Raw genomic sequence first — 21,167 nt, 5'->3', positions numbered from 1 at the left:
TTGCCTATAGTATATACTCCGGTGACAGAGTAAAAAAACACAAAACAATCTTGCCTGGATACCGAGCCAAATCTTCTGCTGATGCCCTTACTTTGCACACACGTACAAGTAAAGTACTTTCTAATCAAAACATGATTATAGAAATACATGTATCTAGCTACTCCTACTACTACTGCTGCTGCTGCTATTACTGCTACTTCTTCTACTGCTTCTGCTGCTGTGCTTGTTACTGCTATTGCTAGTTCTGCTATTACTACTATTACTACTACTATTGCTACTGCTTCTTCTACTACTGCTTCTGCTATTGACACTGCTTTTCCTTCTGCTGATGATTCTGTTACTGTTTCTGCTGCTACTGATGCTTTTGCTAATGCTACTGCTCCTCTTCCGTCTGTTCTTCCTCCTCCTACTACTACTACATCTAACCTCTACACATAATTTGCACACACAGTGTACATGTAAATACATTGTGGGGAAAAGGCGGGAAACTGAAAACATCGCTATACCATCCCGTACATAAACAAACCAAGCGAGCTACATTCACGACAGTTCACATTTTAGCCTCAGAGCAAAACAGTGTGTCACCAAGGAAACATGTCATGAGTGATGGGCCAGGTATCATGTCGTTTATCACTAACGCTTGATTAATTTGTTACTGTTTATTACCTACAGCGTTTTCCGACCTACATGTGTGAGTATATAAATCAGCCGGATGACGTACGGTGTTCGTTTTAAGTGTGTGTACGCAGTACAACGATCTGATGTACATTTCTGTTGCTGGTATGACTCACTGACCTCCCGAGAGCCTGCACTGACCAGTAAAGAACGACCTGACCAGAAAAGCTGGGAATGACAAGAAGAGAGTGATCAGTCCTGATTGATCACGGCACACTGACAAGAGTACACTGAACGAAGATACATTAATGAGACTCGATCCATTCCAGAAACTACAATCTCCAAACGTCACGGCGATATATTATATAAAATCTGTGTCAAAAATAAATCACCATAAATGATTTGTCAAATTTACACGTTCTTCTTAGTGTTTCACACGTTTAGTCCCTGAAAACGAAGTACCGAGTATAACCCATTTATGCCTAGTGGGCTCTTCCACCTTCGAAATTGGATCAATTTACTTTCAAAATTAGGGATGTCTAGTCTATTTATTTATATATTTATAATATTTCTTACAGAAATTCCTTTAAGCAAACAGCGCAGACCCTGATGAGACGCCACATCTTGCGGCGTCTCATCTGGGTATACGCTGTTTGCCAAGGCCTTTTTTCTAGACGCTAGGCATAAATGGGATAAAATAATAGGTTAACGAAAATCATGTGTTATAGAGCCCTTGTTTTATCATACAACGTTATAATATTCAAAACGATCAGAATGTTATAATAGGAGAAAATTATAAACAACTTAACAAAGAATCACTGATCATTTGGATTAATTATTTTACAGTTGCTTCTGCGTCGGTCGAAGTTCGAACGTTAAAACAGTTTGCTTTCAGTCTACTGATCACCTCAGTGAAAACTTAAAAGCCGCATGTTTAAGAACTCGCGGGCGCATTGGTCGACAACATAGTTCACGCAGGTTGCGTTTCACACAAGGACATTATTTGGCCATAAATATTTCAGTAACAATTCTGTATCAAATTACTGTTTACCTGAGCAGAATCCGAGGGACCTTTCGATGAACAAAACTACAGTTTAATATTTAGCCCAGTTAACGCACCGTTTCACAGGTAGCGTCTGATTTCTGCGCGGTTTCTTAGTGACCCAGATAAATATTAAACCTGTAATTCACAGTATCCGGAGCCTTTAATAACGCTATTGGTATTTCATTTAGAAAGACTCCAATAATTTACGGCTAGGCATAAAAAGCAATTTACGCTATAAATACAAATAATTTATATACAATTGTATAAACACGTATACGGCTGGCAGAGAAGTACCGGTAATCGTTTGAAGATAGAATTACATAATAACCCGTCCTATTGCCACTACAAAGCATCCATTTTATCTCTCGATTATAATCAAAATAAAAACTGTGTTACATGCTTAGGTGAACGTAACGGACGGCTTTGTTGAACGTAAATCATTTACAGACAAATATTCGGACACGTTTGTTTACAAACAATGGTAAGATTCTCAATAGCCTGTTCAATCCATGTAGTTTTTGTATATCGTATTGTCCGGCGGATAAACTAACAGTGGCTCAGTTTTAGCGCTCTCTCTCTATGATTAAGATCGCTTACACTGATCTCCCCACTGGCCGCCCCATATTTGTCACCCTTACGACGCGACCGAAAAGACCCCAGCCCCTCCTTCCAATTCTATCCCAGACCCGGAGGAGCGACGCTTGTTATCGGACACTGGGGGCCCATTAACATCTGCTCGAAAATGAGCGTAGATGTCCGATAACGCCTTAAAATTACCGGTAATTTCAAATTTGAACAAAACTATTTTTTTCACTGTTTAGATAAAATCGCATACATTTATAATTACAGTGTTTAACATACTCTTGCTAATAAATAACTTGACTATCACAGTCCCTGAAAATAACTTGTTAAAGCCATAAGGGCAATAAATCCGCCCTCTTTGTTTAAAAGTTTAATTAATATTTCCTGGGGAGATTACTTTCTTTTAGAATATCAAAATTGCAAGCGGACTGCACAGGCTAATCTGTGACGTCATTTAACGCGCATGCATAATTACAGGGGGGTTTTCAGCACTGTCTGCGCCTCCGGAAAACGGAGGCACTCCTAAAGCAAATGGACCCGATCCCAAACCGAAATTATAAAAACAATTCCCAATTTAAAAAAAAAAACAATTTTTTTTTAATGAAGTGTTTTATAACTTGTGTGACTAACCAGTGTTTGTTTTGGTCAAAAATATTTGCTATAAGGTTGACTGTACAGTTCTTATCTCAGAGTGTAACTGTAACTGAAAAACAAAACTGCAGTACTTGAATAAACGTTGAACATGCCCAATATTGCATATGTTTATATAAAGAAGACAAAATAACAAATAAAAACAAATTTATTTGTTAAACCACTGAATTATTTAAGCATGATAAATTCACAATTTTTTCCCAAATGAGCTGTTTCATCGAAGCAAAAATTCCCAAAATGGCCAATTTTGTCGATAAAAAAATCCCAATTTGGTCAGACTCCTTTTCCCAAAATAGGCAGAAAAAACCCTGAATAAAGCCCGGGATCCCAGACCGAGGCTTATATCCTCTCTGTACAAGACGAATTGAAAGAACAAGGATTGGCAACCATGGTCAAAACACGGCAAACAGTTTAACTTCGATCCCTTGTACGTAGATCTTCAATGTTAGCATTCTTTAACAAACATCTTTATCCCACTTGATCCCAGGTCACGCTGCTCGAGTGTGGCCCAAGCCGCTAAGCTCATTACTCCAAGCACGCTGAAAATGGCGTCTCAGACACCAAACATGTTTGCGTTTATTCCCTGTTTTATGTCGAAATCTGTTTCCAATCCGCGTCAATTGTTTTTATTTATACACAAAAACAAAGGCGATAAAACTGGCTCTAACCGCGTGATATCTTATAAAGAATGCACTGTAGTTTGCAATTGAATGCAAGTAGTGTTTTTTTTTGCATCACGATTGCAGACATCTTATGCGTGCACACACTTTCTAAGAGATGTCTCTGGCGTATACGACCGACTGTCGAGCCCGAAACTTGATTGATTTAGTGGATGAAAAAAACAACAACACTAAACCAATCTTTATTCCTTGTTTCGCCTTTCTCAATCGAAGGTATCACGGTTTAGCATAGAGCTAACTTAAGATTCGCAAATGAAAGTTTTGTTTTATACTTAAAGCAAAAGACGAACTCATACAGTCCGAAAGTAAATATAACCTATTGTTTTGCGACCATTTATAATACCAGTGTATGGAGTAACTAAAACGTGTAAAAGCCAACGACCTCAATATTTGCTCGTTAATACGATTGTCATAATAATGCGATAACTCCCCGCGTATCCTTTTAACCGCGCCTTCATAAGATTATACCATCCCATATATGGAACAAACCGAGAACAAACCAATCTCTCTACGTTTGGAGTACTTGTTTAATCATGGAGACGAATTTGTAAACCATAAATTGTCAAATAACGCAAAGCAAATAGAATTATCCCTTAACCACGATTTAGACAGGAAAGGCTAGCAGTAAAGTCGCTATTGCTATCTCGCTTTTGACATCAAACTCCTGTGTGCACAACTGCACTTTCTATAGCAGACATTCTACAGCTATTTAACTGAGTACGCCGCCAAATGGAGGGAAGTATTTGACGTTGTACGAGCGGTGTTGTATTCCCGTGCTTTTATCGCCAATATTTACTCAGAGTATCTAAACAAACTGTTATAGATAAATTTGTCAACTCTGGAATATACATTAAAGTTAGGTTAGCATTGTATTGGGTTTTCAAGCATTGCTCAACAGTGTACTTAATTGTGTAACGTGTTTGCTAACATTTGTTGAAAGCAAAAGAGATAGAAGAATTCAATTGGTGGCCGTCGTTACTTCTATATTAACAAACATATAATAAACATATGATAAAAAAAGAAATTGTATTCGCTAAATTCACTTACCCGCTAATTAAAAAATATTGATTTGTATACTGTCTGACAAACATAAAATAACATTTCTGAAGAATGACCATCGTGTCTCAGAATTTGCTGTCATGCAATCTTTCTGGGTATCAGAACTATACTGGACTGTGTGCATGTTTAATGGCATAGTTGCGTATGGCGAAGTTTCAGAGTCATGCATAACCATATCAAAATTGTCGACCAAGTCCGTCAAGAATCATTCAACTCCTTTTATTATGTGTCAAACTACGCTATGAGGTAATACGGGCGACCGGCGCTCCCACCCGAAATTTACCTTGTAAAAGCAATTTTTAAAGACAAAGATGGGCCCCTTATATTACCACGGGCATAATGGCGAATTTCGAGGTTTCGACGCATTCAATGGCATTCATCCTTGCGGTCAGTTACACTTCTTACAATTTACCATGCGTTGCAAGCTTAGTTGGCAATGACCCATCTCACGTTTTCTTTGGCACACTTAGTCGAACTAAACCGTTGATTAATACCGGTCTATACCAAATGCACATACTATGACTAACCCGTATTTTATATCCATCCAACATTTATAAGAGACTCAGGTAGTAGCAAAAGACATCACCTCACTAGCAAGTCCAATACAATAGTATTTGGCCTACTTAGGAATAGCTGGATTGACAGCCCAGTGTTAGACAGAGCTTTACGTGTAACAAACCGAATACCGCTCGTGTCAAAGTCGCTGTTCGGACTGGGGTCAGTGAAGGGCAGTGTTAGTGTGCGGTGTCGGGAGCCTTTAATGTGCGCATGTCCCCCGGAGGCCAGGTGGATATGGCGGTTAAGTGCGTGCAAATCAATACTGCATGACAGGAAACTTGTGTACATGAAGTGTAGTGACTAATTGGGTCAATGATGTATGTGTGCGACATACTCCAATATGTTAACAACGCGTAGAATATATGGTTGTGTTCTAACCGTTAAAGATATGACTTCGCATGTAAGATGGTCCGCACTCTACCAAGAAATTGCTTCGATATGCAATATTAATCATCCATTTGAAACTGGCAATTCGAAACAAATCCCACAGCGAACGCATATTCGCAGATACTAAGTAATTCTATAATACTTCCTCATGGGTAATAATATCTCATAGCAAACTGTCGCTATTTTCGATTTTAAGCAACAAATACCATGTGATTTTGTCATATTACACAGCATTTACAAAAATATATTATAATTCAATATTAATGTTCTTCGTAAGAGTAAGTTCTTTAATGCCAAACGACTATACTTTGCAATTAAATACCTAGTGACAGAAAAGTTCACATCAAATCTACCGTTATGCGTGGTAGTTATTTACACACACACACACACACACACACACACACACACACACACACACACACACACACACACACACACACACACACACACACACACACACACACACACACACACACACACACACACACACACACACACACACACACACACACACACACACACACACACACACACACACACACACACACACACACACACACACACACACACACACACACACACACACACACACACACACACACACACACACACACACACACACACACACACACACACACACACACACACACACACACACACACACACACACACACACACACACACACACACACACACACACACTATAATGGTCGGAAAAAGTTCCGCTTATAGAGCAAGTGCAGCGACTGTGGTGCACGTACAAAACAAAGCCCACTTAATGTATACAATTGTTGGATTTGCTAAATATGCATGTACTTTGCAGTCTAAAGACGCAAACGTAAGCACATTCTGGCAGGAGACGCTGTCAAAAACCATCACTCATTTACATCATAATACAATTGTTATACTAGACGAGAAATGGAAATGCATTTTCGCTTCCGTCAAATATATAACGTCTAATTGCATAAAATACCGCAGATTTGAAAGAGAATGCAAATTAAATGGCCAAAATATAGCAGGAAATAGCTAGATAAGGATCTAACCATAGACAAGCTAACTCATCTAGTGAGACCATTTCCTTTTGTCATATTTTTTTACGGAAATCCGTATTAGCAAACTGCTGAATGTGCAATCTACGCGCGGATGTCACGTGTCACATGCTGCTCGCGAATTGTTTAGCGCACATTGGTTTAATAACATTAGATCTGCAGTTCAAGCGATAAGCACTTAATCAGTTCTTGAACTTATGATCCTTTATACATTTCTGATCCACACATTGCTATAAACCCATTTTAAACGTGTTAAGAAAAACAAGATGATTGCCGTATCGAACAAGAGTTTCATTGTGAAGTTTTAGTTATAGTAGATGTACAATGTATATTATTGTATTGTGTATGGTAAAAGAGCCAACCATCACATTCGTGGATTTTAAACCCTGTTGACACGGGACCAGTTGAACTTATTACGGGCATTTTATGTTAATGTACTTGTATTTTTTATTTTTATTTTTGGAAAATAACAATACCAAAAATCGAGTGGTAACTGTTGGGGGCGGGGCATCTGATTATTTGTAAAATTGAAGGAATTTAAAGTTTCGGGGGAAATAATTCCTTAAAGGTTAAGAAAGGTCCATTCAATAGCAGAACAAGAAAGCCCACAAAAGGAATAAAAAAACGAGTCTTACCTCTGGGCTCCATAGGCACTGGCCGGACGTCGAACTGCGTGGTTTGCGCCATCGTTTCGGCAGAATTCTGCTATGAGCCAATGAACTCTTTGACTTTTGCATAGCTGTGGAAGAATGAACAAATGGATGAGATAAAAATCCAAAATCGTCACCATCCGCGTCACTTCCTGGCGAATCTGAATCAAGCTCATTCTCATTTTGCTCTCCAAAGAGTCGGAGCTCCCCTAACGATTGACTACGCTTCCTAAGTTTTTGAGGTCCTTGGACCTTCCCTGAGTCTGAGGTTTGTTCGGTATTCACACTACTTGTGTCCGTATGAACGATGTCATTTCTAATGCCTACATAATCACTATGAATCGACACCCTATCGTCCGTAACAGACCTAGGGGGCGACGGTCGGGCTTTGAAAACCTCGCCGAAATTCTCGTATATCCGTTTAAGGCTACGTTTGGCCCACGGAATAGTCCTTCCGTCAACGTCCACAGCGTCGAGGTCAGTTTCGTTGACTGAAACACTTCGTAACGGTCCCCGGAACATGCGGTTGTGAGGTAGAGTGCCTGCCCTGAGGCTGGTGGCGTCCGTATTGTTCACTTTGGGCGAATACAACGTATTATGTTTAAGGTCGATCATAGATGAATGGTGCGAAGCGTGAGGAAACCGCAGTGATCGTGGAAAATTGTAACTCCGGTCTAATGTCACATACTCCTCTTCCTGTTCCGAGCTGTCGAGATTGGAACTAGCGGTGGTCAGGCTATCGTCATCATAGCTCGCCGCGAACCTATTGCGTTCACTTCCGTTGGAGAGTCGGTCCCCGCTACTCAGCCTGTCGTAGCTGAGCCGGTCGGAACTGAGTCGGTCCACGCTACTGAGACGGTCGACGCTTCCGAGTGACGTCGGAGAATCTCGCGACCTCGAAATTATAGAATCCCTACGCGAAATTGTAGAGTATTCTTTTACTGAATGACGGCTCGGAAACGGGAAAGTCTGTAATAATCCATTTTTGCTGGTCCCGAGGCTGCTAGATCCATCCGGCGGCGTCCCTGGTGTCTGTTGCAGCTGCCAAATGCAGCCATTCCAAGACTGACTGAGGGTCAGGTTCTCAAGCATCGGGCCCTCCAGCGTCCGTTCCCCGTTGACGAGCAGCGGTCCCCGGCCCTGCCTGGGCACACGGTCAGGGCAGCGAGGCCTGTCCCCATGTACAGTCATATTGGACATGGGCGCTGTACCGAAGCACGGACGTGAACCATCGAATGCATTAGATGAGAGAAGCGAACACCCAAAGTAACGAACTGACACAACTAAGTTTAAAATGAACTGACAATTCCACCAAAATTACAATTTATATCACGTCTTCAATGAACTGACAATTCTAGAAATATCACACTACATACGCTTTTCCGTTAACAAATACGTTGAGCGAGACACTGCACAAGTTATTTAAACTCTATTTGTTCCCGATTGCTTTAACCCGTTTACTTGATATTCAAATAAACCAGTGTTTTATGAACTACTTTAACAATCGGAATACGACGAACAAATTTATTTAATTCAAATCATGTGTAAAATTCATATAAATCCTTATTTTGCACATTTCTCATACGAAAATATTTCCCATTATGTCATTAAGTCACAGTATATAAAACAAGCTGATTATTTTAATTTCCAGATAATCCTAATTTTGACACTCGGTCAAATATTTAACTTCAAACAGTGTGTTCATTTATTGTAGAGCAGTAAATCCTATTAGAGTGTACATTCGCATCTAGCCCGTACATCGTAAACAGAGCGACCGATTTTTACACCAATACACACTCCGGTGACATGAATGGTTGACAAGTTGACAGTGGGCGGGGCGAAAAGCGGACACGTGACCGTGCTAATGTATCCTTACACCTCGGGCACATTCTTTGGTGATTTGCTATCTTTCGAATTGTTTGCGTTTGTAAACAAAACGCTGTTTATAACCTATAAATTTTACAGTGGTTACACATCTTGGTAAAAGGAAAATATAGGTTTTCAAAACAGTATTTTTTTAAAGGAAACGATTTCATCAAACACGCGACCATACATTTAACGTTTAAAACGTAGTTGCAAAAAAAACATATCTGTTTTGGTGTTCGTGATCAATATTGATTTTCTTGTTTTTAATGGTCTTGCTCAATGATTATATCGTTTATTCAATTTTAATTATTAAATCAGTTACTAATGTCTGACATGCACTGACTAATTGTATTGTATCATCGCAATTAAAGAGTCAATAATTGTCAGGTAATCATACTATTTTTATCTTAATAATCATCTTAATAAATAATCATTATCATAAAAGGTATTTTCAAAATAGTTCATAGTAAGAAGTGCCATTTTTCTCCATTATATACTTTTCGGAATATGTGACTCGTTAGGTTGGAAATCTGTACGCAGGTCGTATTCATATACGGTCTTGCTGATTAAACACACGCTTTTAAAGTGAACGGGATTCATCGCACACACGCTTGCAACAAGACGGTCAACTTCTTTTCCGCGTCCTGTATTTTATTTAGTTTAATTTGTGCTTGCCGCGGATTTTTCTTGCCCGAGGTGAAAAGAAATGATTCACGCTTAGTAAATAAGTGAAGTGTTGGTATTTCTTGACAGATTGATCACTATTTAAGTTTAAATGCAACAATTAATTAATGTCATCATAAACTACGATGGAGTCGGACAACCAGATGTTTGATGCATGAAGTCCTATGGTTAAGTTAAATAAAATATGAAAACAACAGGATCTCTGTCGACAACTAAATATATCGAAACGAAGTTGTGTCCATTGTTTCACGAAGGCTGTACGAGTTACTTAATCTTACTTTAATAAAGATTCCCTATACGTTGAACGTTCAGACTCGTGTTATTTGCTTAGCACTTTTTTCTGTATGGATTCCTCGATATTAAATCTATGTTTATATCTATGGGAAAGTTTTTATTTAAATATAAATTTAGCAGGTAAAAGACACCACACTTTAGAACGTTATGCCGATAGTTCATGCGTTCGGAACTCATTGACAACTTGTGTTTCCGCTCGTTTACATGTAGACTACTAGTGCAAATAAAACCGGCTTAAAGGGGCCTTTTCACAGATTTTGGCATTTTTTAACTTATTCATTAAATGCTTTATATCGATAAATGTAAACATTGGATCGTAAAAGCTCCAGTAAAAAATCAAGAATAAAATTAAAAAAAGGAAAAAAACATTGCCCGGATCAGGTTTCGAACCAGTGACCCCTGGAGTCCTGCCAGAGTCCTGAAGTAAAAACGCTTTAGCCTACTGAGCTATTCCGCCAAGTATACATACTTGACGTATTTTATACCTTATATAAGCAATCTTCGTAGTTTCACAAAATTTAACGACAAAAACAGAACTCTCCAAATTATTCAATCGTTTCGCGTTGCAACGCTTTATAATTTTTAGGTTTTAAAATCGTCAAAAGATGCATATAATGGTTATATTAGACCATGGTAAATGTTCAGTATAACTGTTTCCTCACAAATATCATAACTAAAACGAAAATTTGCGAATCTGAAACAACTTTTTTCAATTTTGTCAATTTACCAAAGCGTGAAAAGATCCCTTTAAACCATCGGGTCAAGTATTATTATTCAAACTAAGGTGATATAAAAGCTTTTTTTTCATTTGTGAATATAATTGGATGTATTTATATATATTATATCGCATAAAAAGTTGTTTGCACCCAGATATTATAGTAGAATTCCGAATATCGGCTATTGAACGCAATCAAATACCGCTATAAAATAATCCAAACTGGAAACAAAGCTGAATTTGCGCACACTTTCTCTGTATATTAACATTTGTTTTTGCATGTTTTATTAATAGCTTTATGATCTGATAATGGCAGCATCGTGGTGGTGCAGCATAATTATATCGATAACTTGAACCCGCGAGTGCACTTGATGATCGCTTCGCTTTAGACGCATGCGAGATTCCTTTACGATTCTTGGATCAGTTCTGAGTATTCGGACGCTATAAATACCCAGTGGCTAAAATAAGCCACATATGTTTATTATAAATGAAGTGTTAGATATGCGGATTGTGGCTGGCAATGGCATGTGCGTTTACAAGTGCTTACAAGCGGGAAATTAGCCGCCACATGTGTACCGCCACCCCCCCCCCATTGACCGCCTCACGTCAACTGGTCATCAGTGCACGCGAGCTGAGTTCAGATTGAATGCGCGCTTACTAGTTCGGCTAGTCTCCCATATTACCCATACATGTTCTTCCTGCACTCAAAGGGGGCAATTTCAGTGTGTGGCTTTTTTAAGTTAATTAATGAAATGTTATTTTAGCATCTTTAAACTGAAACACGTATAAATGCATTTAATGCACGAGCTAGTTAATTGCGTTTCACAAAAATCCAGATTGTACATTAGCTGGCAATTCAAGATATACGCCAGTTTAGAGATGCAAGTGTCAATCACATTGCTTATTAAATGTGCAAGATCACTAGCAGACTTTTAAAGGCGAATTAACATAACCTGAAAGTTCCTAAATACTATATACCTATTATTTAGTGTACTTTAGTAACATAGGAGCAGATTATTGCACTGGTTTTGTTCCACCATTTTCACTCTTAACAGTTTTCTTTGTGGTCTAGACGCGAGGTTTCACGCGGTGTCAATAGCAACACTGACGTCATTGCAAAGTTTTCAATTACTACCTCGTATCGACGGAGTGTGAACGATTTTTTACAAACCCCCGTAAAACAGAAACCTGTTCGTGTGGGGAGCATGGAAAGTATCTATCATCATCGTATATACAATACACTTTAAGAGCTGTTTCTTATGAATATCATAAGAGTTTTTGAGCGTTGAACTGGCGGGATTTTATTGTGCAATCTTGCAGGAAAAATTCTTTACACAACAGACTGCTAGTTACGAAGAATGCGTTTGTAGTGATTATGTTAATGTTCTTGAAAGTAGAAACAAATGCTTAATTGAGTTCCGCAACGCATATGTAGCCCCCTTGGCTTGCAGCCATTGATCAGGTATATAAAGCGCAATGGTAGCATCTGGATAGCTGACATCTATTGCGAATAAATTGTGTTGGTCGAATATATATAAACTTAAATTGCATTTATATATCAACGCCATTATATTAATGTTTATATTTATGTGTCGCGTTCTGAGAAAGCTGGGCATAATGCCTGTGCGTAAAGTGTCGTCCGGGATTAGTCTGTTCAGTCCGCACAGGCTAACCAAGGACGACACTTTTCGCCTAAACAAGATTATCCGTAAGAAGGGACTTCCTTTAAACGAAAAATTGCAGAAAGTTTCGTCCCTGATTAGCCTGTGCGTCCGCACAGGCTAACCTGGGACAACAATTTACGCAGATGCATTATGCCCAGTTTTCTCAGAACGCGACACAAGTGTATAAATAACTTAGCTGTATGCCTCTGTATACCATGATGGAGATCTGCCCTTGTTGCACAGACTGCTTATTCATTTAACTGACCTTTAACACAGACCTTCTAAGCTGGTTGTTTATCTACTTACCTCCCAGGCTTGTTATTCATTCTTCAGATATTAAAGGCTGGGTATTCCTTATTATGAATTTTCAGGTTACAATATACTTAAATATTTTGGAGTGCAATGCTATACTCTCTAAAAACATGAACATCATTTGTAAGAAGACACAATTCTCTGTAGGGGCAGTTGCCATGGCTTTATTTTAGAATGTTTCTTTGTGCATGTGGTAGGGAAAACATTGATGTTTAACAGAAATTCACTCTTTTGCTTGAAGGTTGGAGACTACATGAGACTTTGACAGATGGCGGGAAACCCTTCTCAACTGGTACGAAGCCGGTAAATAGATGGCCACAAAACAGTGACCGCTTATTCGCGTCGAGTTCTTTCTTGCATAACGTATGACCCCCTTTTCTATTGTTTAAATCAGTGCGGCTTGGAATGCTCTTTAAGAAAAGATATGGTTATGGGGATGTCTATGCGCAAAAGTTTGACTTTATTTTATTGCTTACACATTGAATTTGTGTAGGAAATCTGTTAGTATATTGTGACCTGCAGGCTAGATATACATTCGTACCGTTCACCCATACTCGTTATTCATTCTACTGACCGTTCTGACTGGTTATTCATTGTGCTTACCGTTATGACTATTCATTTTACTTACCGTTCAGACTGGTTAATCATTCGACTGACCGTTCAAACTACTTATGCATTCTGGTTACAGTACACTAAATAACCGTTTCATGAGGGGCTGTACTTTCTAAATAAAATGCCATAGTTGACAGGAAGGCATATTTTTACACTTTTATCTATTATTCGGGTGTTATCTTTCGGAGATAATGGCAGGGCATGAATAGGTGTTCACTACTGAATCCCTGAAATATTATAAACTTGAAGACTATAGTAAACCATCGCACTGAAAAAGGTTACACTCCACTAAGAAACGGCCGAAAAAAAAGTTGCAAAAACAGTCGATTTTGATTTGTGTCAAGTTCTTTCTTGCATTGAACATGACATATCTTTTTTATTGCATAAATCGATTTCGCTTAGAATGGCCTTTAAGAAAAGGTATAGTTATGGGGGTCTCTATGTGCAAAATGTTGCATTTATTTTGGCCTAAAGTTGTCGCTTTCACATTGAATTATATAGGGAAATTATTTAGTGTATTCTGACCTTCTACTGACCGTTCGGGCTGGTTATTCATTCTACTAAACTTTCAGATTGGTTATTACTGACTTTTCAGATTGGTTATTCATTCTACTGACCTTTCCGATTGGCTATTCATTCTACTGACCTTTCAGTAGTTATTCACTCTACTGAGCTTTTAGATTGGTTATTCTTTCTACTGACCCTTTAGACTTGTGGTTTATTGTACTGATCTTTCACACTGGTTCTTCGTTCAACTTTTCAGGCTGGTTATATATTGTGGAACTGGTTATTTGTTTTACTGACGTTTCAGACTGGTGATTATTTGTCCTGACCGTTCACGTTGACTTGTTATTCATTCTACTGGATATGTATTCTACTGATCCATACCCGTAGCCGGGGGGGGGGGGGGGGGGGGGTGCGTTGGGTGTGTTCGCAACCAATGTTTTTTGACAAGTAAAAAAATATTTGAACTATAAGATGCACCCAACTTTATTCGACGCAAAAACGAGTATTTATCTTTTCCCGGAATCCAGTGAGTCTTCGTATTTAAGCGTTACAATAATGTTGAATTCAGGAAAGAAAGAACATTTTAGATTATTATTATTAACATAATGTTATGCCAGCTTCCGAAAATGAGTCACTGGTTAATAATTTTGCATTATACCACGATTTATAACAATTAACGATTGTACACAGCATTTTCGACAGACTGCGTTGTCTTTTTGTTATATCCCCGTACAACCATTTTCGGATCAACTTAAGAGTTTCAGACAAAAAATATCAGCTATGCTCAAGACAGGATAATTTTTTGTTGTTGTATGGCAAGAAAACAAATAATTTCTACAAAGCAATGTAGCTTTCTTGTAGTTTACCAACACCTTATGGCATCTGTTCTGCTCCACATACAGAACTGTCCACAATGTTATAATTATGTCAAACTTGATATTAGGAAATAGGCCATACTCTGAAACAGTTGTTATAATGAATTTAAAACGTTATAAAATATACGATCAGGTGGACGTTAACATTAAATGTTCATTAACTGTGACGGATCTTAAACATGCGGATAAATAAGTCCATATATTTTCTTCAACGTCCTGTTATACATTAATAAGGACCAGTAGTTTGTGGTTAAAGGGTCTTTATGAAGCTATAATTGTTGTATTCTGAAATTCGTTTGTAAAATGATAACTAATTTGTTAAAAATAATTTCAAAAAAATTCAAGAAACCAATTAAAACATTTGTATGTCTGTTTAGTTTTGATGCAGATTGGAGAAGACCCAGTTTGTTAATCAGTGTTTGTTGTACAAAACACTATTAGCACGTTTAGAGCAATACAAGGCCTCGGATACTATCCATAGAAGCAGACAAACAGTTGTTTTAAAAAAGTCAATTTTTTCCTTTTAATTTGCTTGATTTAGGAATGGTAAAATTTTGGAATGGTAAAATACACCGATGTTATCAAGATTCCAATAAATAATATTGCATACCGTTCTTATTGTTGATTTTATATTCTATCAATGTGTTGTTGCATATGTAAACAAAGTGTGTGCGCGCATACTAGCTTCGGGGGGTATAAAATAATGTATTTCCGTGTACTGATCAGAAAAGGTTGTTATTGAGAAACGGCAGTGGGAAATACATGTATGTTATATCATATTCATGTCCATCAGTCACTGAGTATAGTCAATGAATGCGAATATTCACATAAAAATGCTCTATAACTTCAGTCCATGAATTCAGATAAAAAGCCACCAAAATGCAGGGTTTTACTTTTCATTTTCAAAATTTTCTCCAAACCCCTGATTGGAGGAAGGGAACAACCCCTCCCTCACCTACCGCCACGCCACTTTGTTGCTCAATAACAATCGTTGATGGGAAAATTCGCCACCCCCTTTTCAAAATTCTGGCTACGGGCCTGTGATCTATCACATACAGTGTATATTAACAACTCTGATCTTTCACACATATTGATTATTCATTCGAGTGATCTTTCACGCAGACTAGTTATTCTTTATACGATACATGTATTTCACTCTCATACTTACCTGAGATTGACAGTTTATTAAATTTACTGACCAATATTATTTTAATTGATTTTCAAACAGACTGGTTATTCATTCTAGTGATATTGTTTATTCATTTTACTTACCTTTCACACATACAAAATATTCTGTTTACTATTTGTCACATTGAGTATGCTCTAAAAATATTTTTAACGGACACGTATCAACAATCTTTATGATATGATACATAAATATATGCTTTTGCTGTTTTTTTTTCAGGAAGATGTCTTCATAATCAATGTTTGCCTCAAGTTTTATGAATGTTAAAGATTTAGCTCAGTAGAATCGGCTATAGTAAAGTTTATTAGGCTACATGTTCTTAGTGTCTATGTTGCACCGTTGCATGGTCGATGTTTACAATATGGAAAGTAGAAGCTCAAAGTTGCAAACTAATAACATAATTGTCCACTTCTGCAAATGCCTCTTTTCAGCACTTTTAGAGCGCACCGAGAACAACGTCTGCCTACACCCATGTATGTTTACTTCAACTGCTGATCAGCGATCGGCTCTCAGCGCTAGCACGCGCGGCGGATGACTCACGCGCGGGAATGTTTACATCATGGGGTAAATCATCAGGTCTATACATCAGGCGATAATCTTTAGACAGGCAGTTCTTCGAATTCATTTACTGTGTCCGCAATACTACAATTGTGTACCTGTGCGAGGTATATAATTAATCGCTGTGACCGGTATGTATCGTAATTCTTAGCCTGCCAGAGGCCCTAATATAAATGTTTCTCACGTTACTGGAATGTTTCTATCAGAAACTTTAGCTTAATAACATCTCTTCAAAGATAAGGTTACATGGCCCTGTTATATAACGTATCTTGAGACCAGTTAAGTTGCGTCTGAATTTTGATCAAGATCCTAATGTCAATTAATTTAACCCATGTTATACATTGTCATAATTCCAAACGTATGAGCCCCAGAGCTCCAGATAAGGTTTTGTGAAATTCTTAAATTACTACCAGATTTTCAAAAAGAATTCTTAACTCTAAAATTTTATTCTTAACGTTGCTACTAAGTTTTGGAAAATAATTTTTATTTTTTCTAAATGACCTAAAAATAAATAATAATGGTTATTTTCATGCAAAAAAATCAAAATAAACATACTAGCAACTTTATTTATACGAGTTTAACAGTGTCTTTTCAGTGTTATACAATTTTTTTTCAAATACCTTCATATGCCCAAACTGTGCTTAGATTGCATGCCTTAGATGAATGTTTACATATTTCACAATTAAAACGGGTCTCCCCTTCAATCTTTTCAACGATTAGCCACGGGACTTGTCCCTTCCACTCGTTCAATGTTTTTTTGTGTGTTTAAGTTTGGACCCGTCGTGTCGCGTTTTTGTTTAGCTTTTCGACTGTGTCGGCAACTGAACATACAGCATCGTTTAAGATCTTTTATATAATGTCTTTCTAAACATTTAACTTCGGCTCACTTTGCGTACAATATGTTAAAAGCGTGTTTTTGGACGCTTTCCAGTTTTTTAGGACGCTCTCTGGGCGCCGCCATTGTTTTTTGACAGATAGACTGTATACGCCGCTTTTATTGGAAAAAAAATGCGCTTTGTTTAACAAACCCGAAAACCATTCTATATAAGCACCGCAAAGATCTTTAATACGTGAAAAGAGCTCAATAAAAATCGATACGAACCGATGTAAAAATAATATTCGTAACTTGATTTTGTAATTCTTAATGGAACGACAAGATTTTAAAATAAATGCGTAACGGACTTGAAAATAATTCGTAATTACGAAAATACGACCCTTATCTGGAGCTCTGAGCCCGTATGAATTTGCACTTACCCAAAGTTCTCTTTTTCGAAATACCAAACCAACCACCGATTTCACTGAAGTGACCCCAAGAACCTTATTGTCGCCATACAAAACCAGGTACAAAATTCTAATGCAATGGCCACAATTTTTCAACATGTCGACGTTCCAAAACATGACCCACTGGCCAATCCAGTGACACAAAGTTCTTCACACCACCGATATACTAAACCAAGACTTCAGTGTAAGTGCAGTGAAACTATATTCTACGCCGTCGATATGCAAAACCAAGAACCCCGTGCCAATTCAGTAACATTAATATATATGCCAACCCAATACCCCTTTGTCAAATCAGCGACACCAAGGCCCACACCGCCGATATGGTAAGCAAATACTCCAGTGCCAAAGTAGTGACACTATGTTCCACACCGTCGATATGGTAAGCCGACACTCGAGTGCCTTTGTAGTGACACCATGTTCCATACCTCCGATATGGTAAGCCAAGACTCCAGTTCCAATGTCGTGACACCATGTTCCACACCGCCGATATGGTAAGCCAAGACTCCAGTGCCTATGTAGTGACACCATGTTCCAAACCGCCGATATGGTAAGCCAAGACTCAAGTGCCTATGTAGTGATACCATGTTCCGAACCGCCGATATGGTAAGTCAAGACTCCAGTGCCTATGTAGTGACACCATGTTCCGAACCGCCGATATGGTAAGCCAATACTCCAGTGCCTATGTATTGACACCTTGTTCCACAACGCCGATATGCTAAGGCAAGACTCCAGTTTCTATGTAGTGACACCATGTTTCACACCGCCGATATGGTAAGTCAAGACTCCAGTTCCTATGCAGTGACACCATGTACCACAACGCCGATATGCTAAGGCAAGACTCCAGTGCCTGTGTATTGTCACCATGTTCCACACCGCCGATATGGGAAGCTAACACTACAGTTCCTTTGTAGTGACACCATGTTCCACACCGCCGATATGGGAAGCCAAGACTCCAGTGCCTTTGTAGTGACACCATGTTCCACGCCGCCGATATGGAAGTCCAAGACTCCAGTGCCTTTGTAGTGACATCATGTTTCACACCACCGATATGGGAAGCCAAGACTCCAGTGCCTTTGTAGTGACACCATGTTCCACACCACCGATATGGGAAGCCAAGACTCCAGTGCCTTTGTAATGACATCATGTTTCACACCACCGATATGGGAAGCCAAGACTCCAGTGCCTTTGTAGTGACACCATGTTCCACACCACCGATATGGGAAGCCAAGACTCCAGTGCCTTTGTGATGACATCATGTTTCACACCACTGATATGGGAAGCCAACACTCCAGTGCCTTTGTAATGACATCATGTTCCACACCGTCGATATGGTAGACCAAGACCCTTGTGCCTATGTAGTGATACCATGTTTCACACCACCGATATGGTAAGCCAAGACTCCAGTGCCTTTGTAGTGTTACCATGATCCACACTGTCGATATGGTAACCAACACTCCAGTTCCTATGTAGTGACCCCATGGTAGACCAAGACTCTCATGCCTTTGTAGTGACCCCATGTTCCACACCGCCGATACGGTTAGCAAACACTCCAGTTCCTATGTAGTGACACTATGTCCCACACCGCCGATATGGTAAGCCAAGACTCCGGTGCTTTTGTAGTGACACCATGTTCCACACCGCGGATATGGTAAGCCTGGTCTCCAGTTCCTATGTAGTGACACCATGTTCCACATCGTATAAACGCCAAACGAAAGACCCTAGCGTCAATGCAGTAACACCAGCTTCTATAGCATCGTTATGTCAAACTAATGCAACTTGGTCGTATGCGCACGACACCCATACACACTTTTCCCCAGTGATTGATGAGGACAATACACAATAAAGACACGGAAACCTACATCTTTTAGCTACATTTGCATGGCAGGTCTTGAGAGCGAGCTTGAATCATCTTCGCCAGTTATGAGTGTATTTAATTATATTAACAATCGAACGCATGCTCATTACCGAGACAAGACTGTAGAATCTTGCTTCATGTTGAGCGATAATAGTAATTTTATAACTACAGGGGCATTGAAGAATACAATAATCGTGTTTTGTCTCACTAACTATGTAGCACATGATCTAATATTCAGATGTTTAAGTATGAGGAATGCGATTGCTCTGCTCGACAATCACGCACGACTTTTCATTCAATGAAAATAACAATAGTAATGAAATTCAACAAAACATAATAATCATAACAGAAAATGTGAGCAATACGACGTTTGTAACGTCGTTATTTAAATATCTTATGTTAACAAGAGATAGGCCCTGCTGTTTTAGACGTATGTAAACCTACAATTATTATAGAAAACAACAACACAGTATGATCATATACATAAAAAAACCTTTTTCCACGTGTGTCGTCTTCATGTGTCCCATCTAGGCTGGTAGACTGCGTCACTTGCGCGTGCACGGGGTTCCATATACAGAGTGTGACACAGTGTGACACAAAGCGACACAGTCCTCCGCTGATTGTGACGAAGTTCACATTTCCAAAAACATTCACAAGCGCATGGTTGTCAAAATAATCCGACAATTGCATTGGTCAAATAATACACACATCTTAGCTCTAGTATCACAATATTCAGATGTGGATTTTAATGAACGTAATATCAAATATCTGCTAGTCAATGCATTACTTTTTCAATATAATTAAACCTTTTATTATTCGTTGAAATGCAAGTGGCAAAAACATGCCCCAAAACACAACAGTGTTCACAGTTATACTGTTTTTTACACTTATTTGTAATATTGTATGCGTTTGTTTTCCATTTTTCTATGATCCACATAACACCTGAACATACAATTATTTCGAACAAAACCCGCAATTTCCGTTAACCGTTCACATGCAAAAGTAAATCACGTGCTATCACAAGTTTGTACCCAAAGGACACTCAAGTATTGTACCGTATCTACATTCAGACGTTCAGAGTTCGACGTCCAACGGGAACGCCGACTAACAGCGCTATACAGGACCGGGCCACCTAGCGTTGAACGCAATCTAACTCTGTTCTCGGTACCTAATTGTTTCGCTTTACCTGGTACGATTTACGGGGGTCTGGTAAACATTGCGATTTTCGGAGAGGCAAGCCGGGAGCTGATAGCGGCTGATGGAAGAAACCCGTGCACCTAAGTGCACTGAGCGACCACTGTGGCGTAGTATTCATTATAAAGTCAATACTCAACAGTCATGTTGTTGTTCGCAACTCTATTATGTCCCGGGAGTCTACACGATCGGTTCGGTGGTAACACCGAGAAAAAATGGCATACAATCAAATTATCGATGTCAATCAAACAATTAGAGTGATCAATACGGCGAGTGTGGCGTTTTAAG

The 21,167-nt window shown here is 38.8% G+C and overlaps 1 protein-coding gene across 2 annotated transcripts in view; it reads right to left on the bottom strand.

The window, feature by feature from the left end:
• Positions 1-20,816, bottom strand: part of LOC127875878 (rho GTPase-activating protein 6-like) — a 50,889-nt gene extending 30,073 nt beyond the window's left edge. Inside the window, exons 1-2 of one of the 2 annotated variants that reach the window (XM_052420614.1) lie at positions 20,179-20,816; positions 7,262-7,365 (exon numbers count right to left, since the gene is read on the bottom strand). In XM_052420614.1, coding sequence (XP_052276574.1) covers positions 7,262-7,365; positions 20,179-20,212 — 138 coding nt within the window. In that variant the 5' untranslated portion in view covers positions 20,213-20,816. Of the gene's footprint in view, positions 1-7,261; positions 9,100-20,178 lie in introns of those variants that run through there. The other variant, XM_052420613.1, reaches the window with a different exon arrangement.
• Positions 20,817-21,167: the final 351 nt, after the last annotated feature.

The sequence above is a fragment of the Dreissena polymorpha genome, chromosome 4, assembly GCF_020536995.1.
Source record: "Dreissena polymorpha isolate Duluth1 chromosome 4, UMN_Dpol_1.0, whole genome shotgun sequence".
Lineage (NCBI taxonomy): Eukaryota > Metazoa > Mollusca > Bivalvia > Myida > Dreissenidae > Dreissena > Dreissena polymorpha.
The sequence above is the reverse complement of the archived record's forward strand: the minus strand, read 5'-3'. Positions and strand labels throughout refer to the sequence as shown.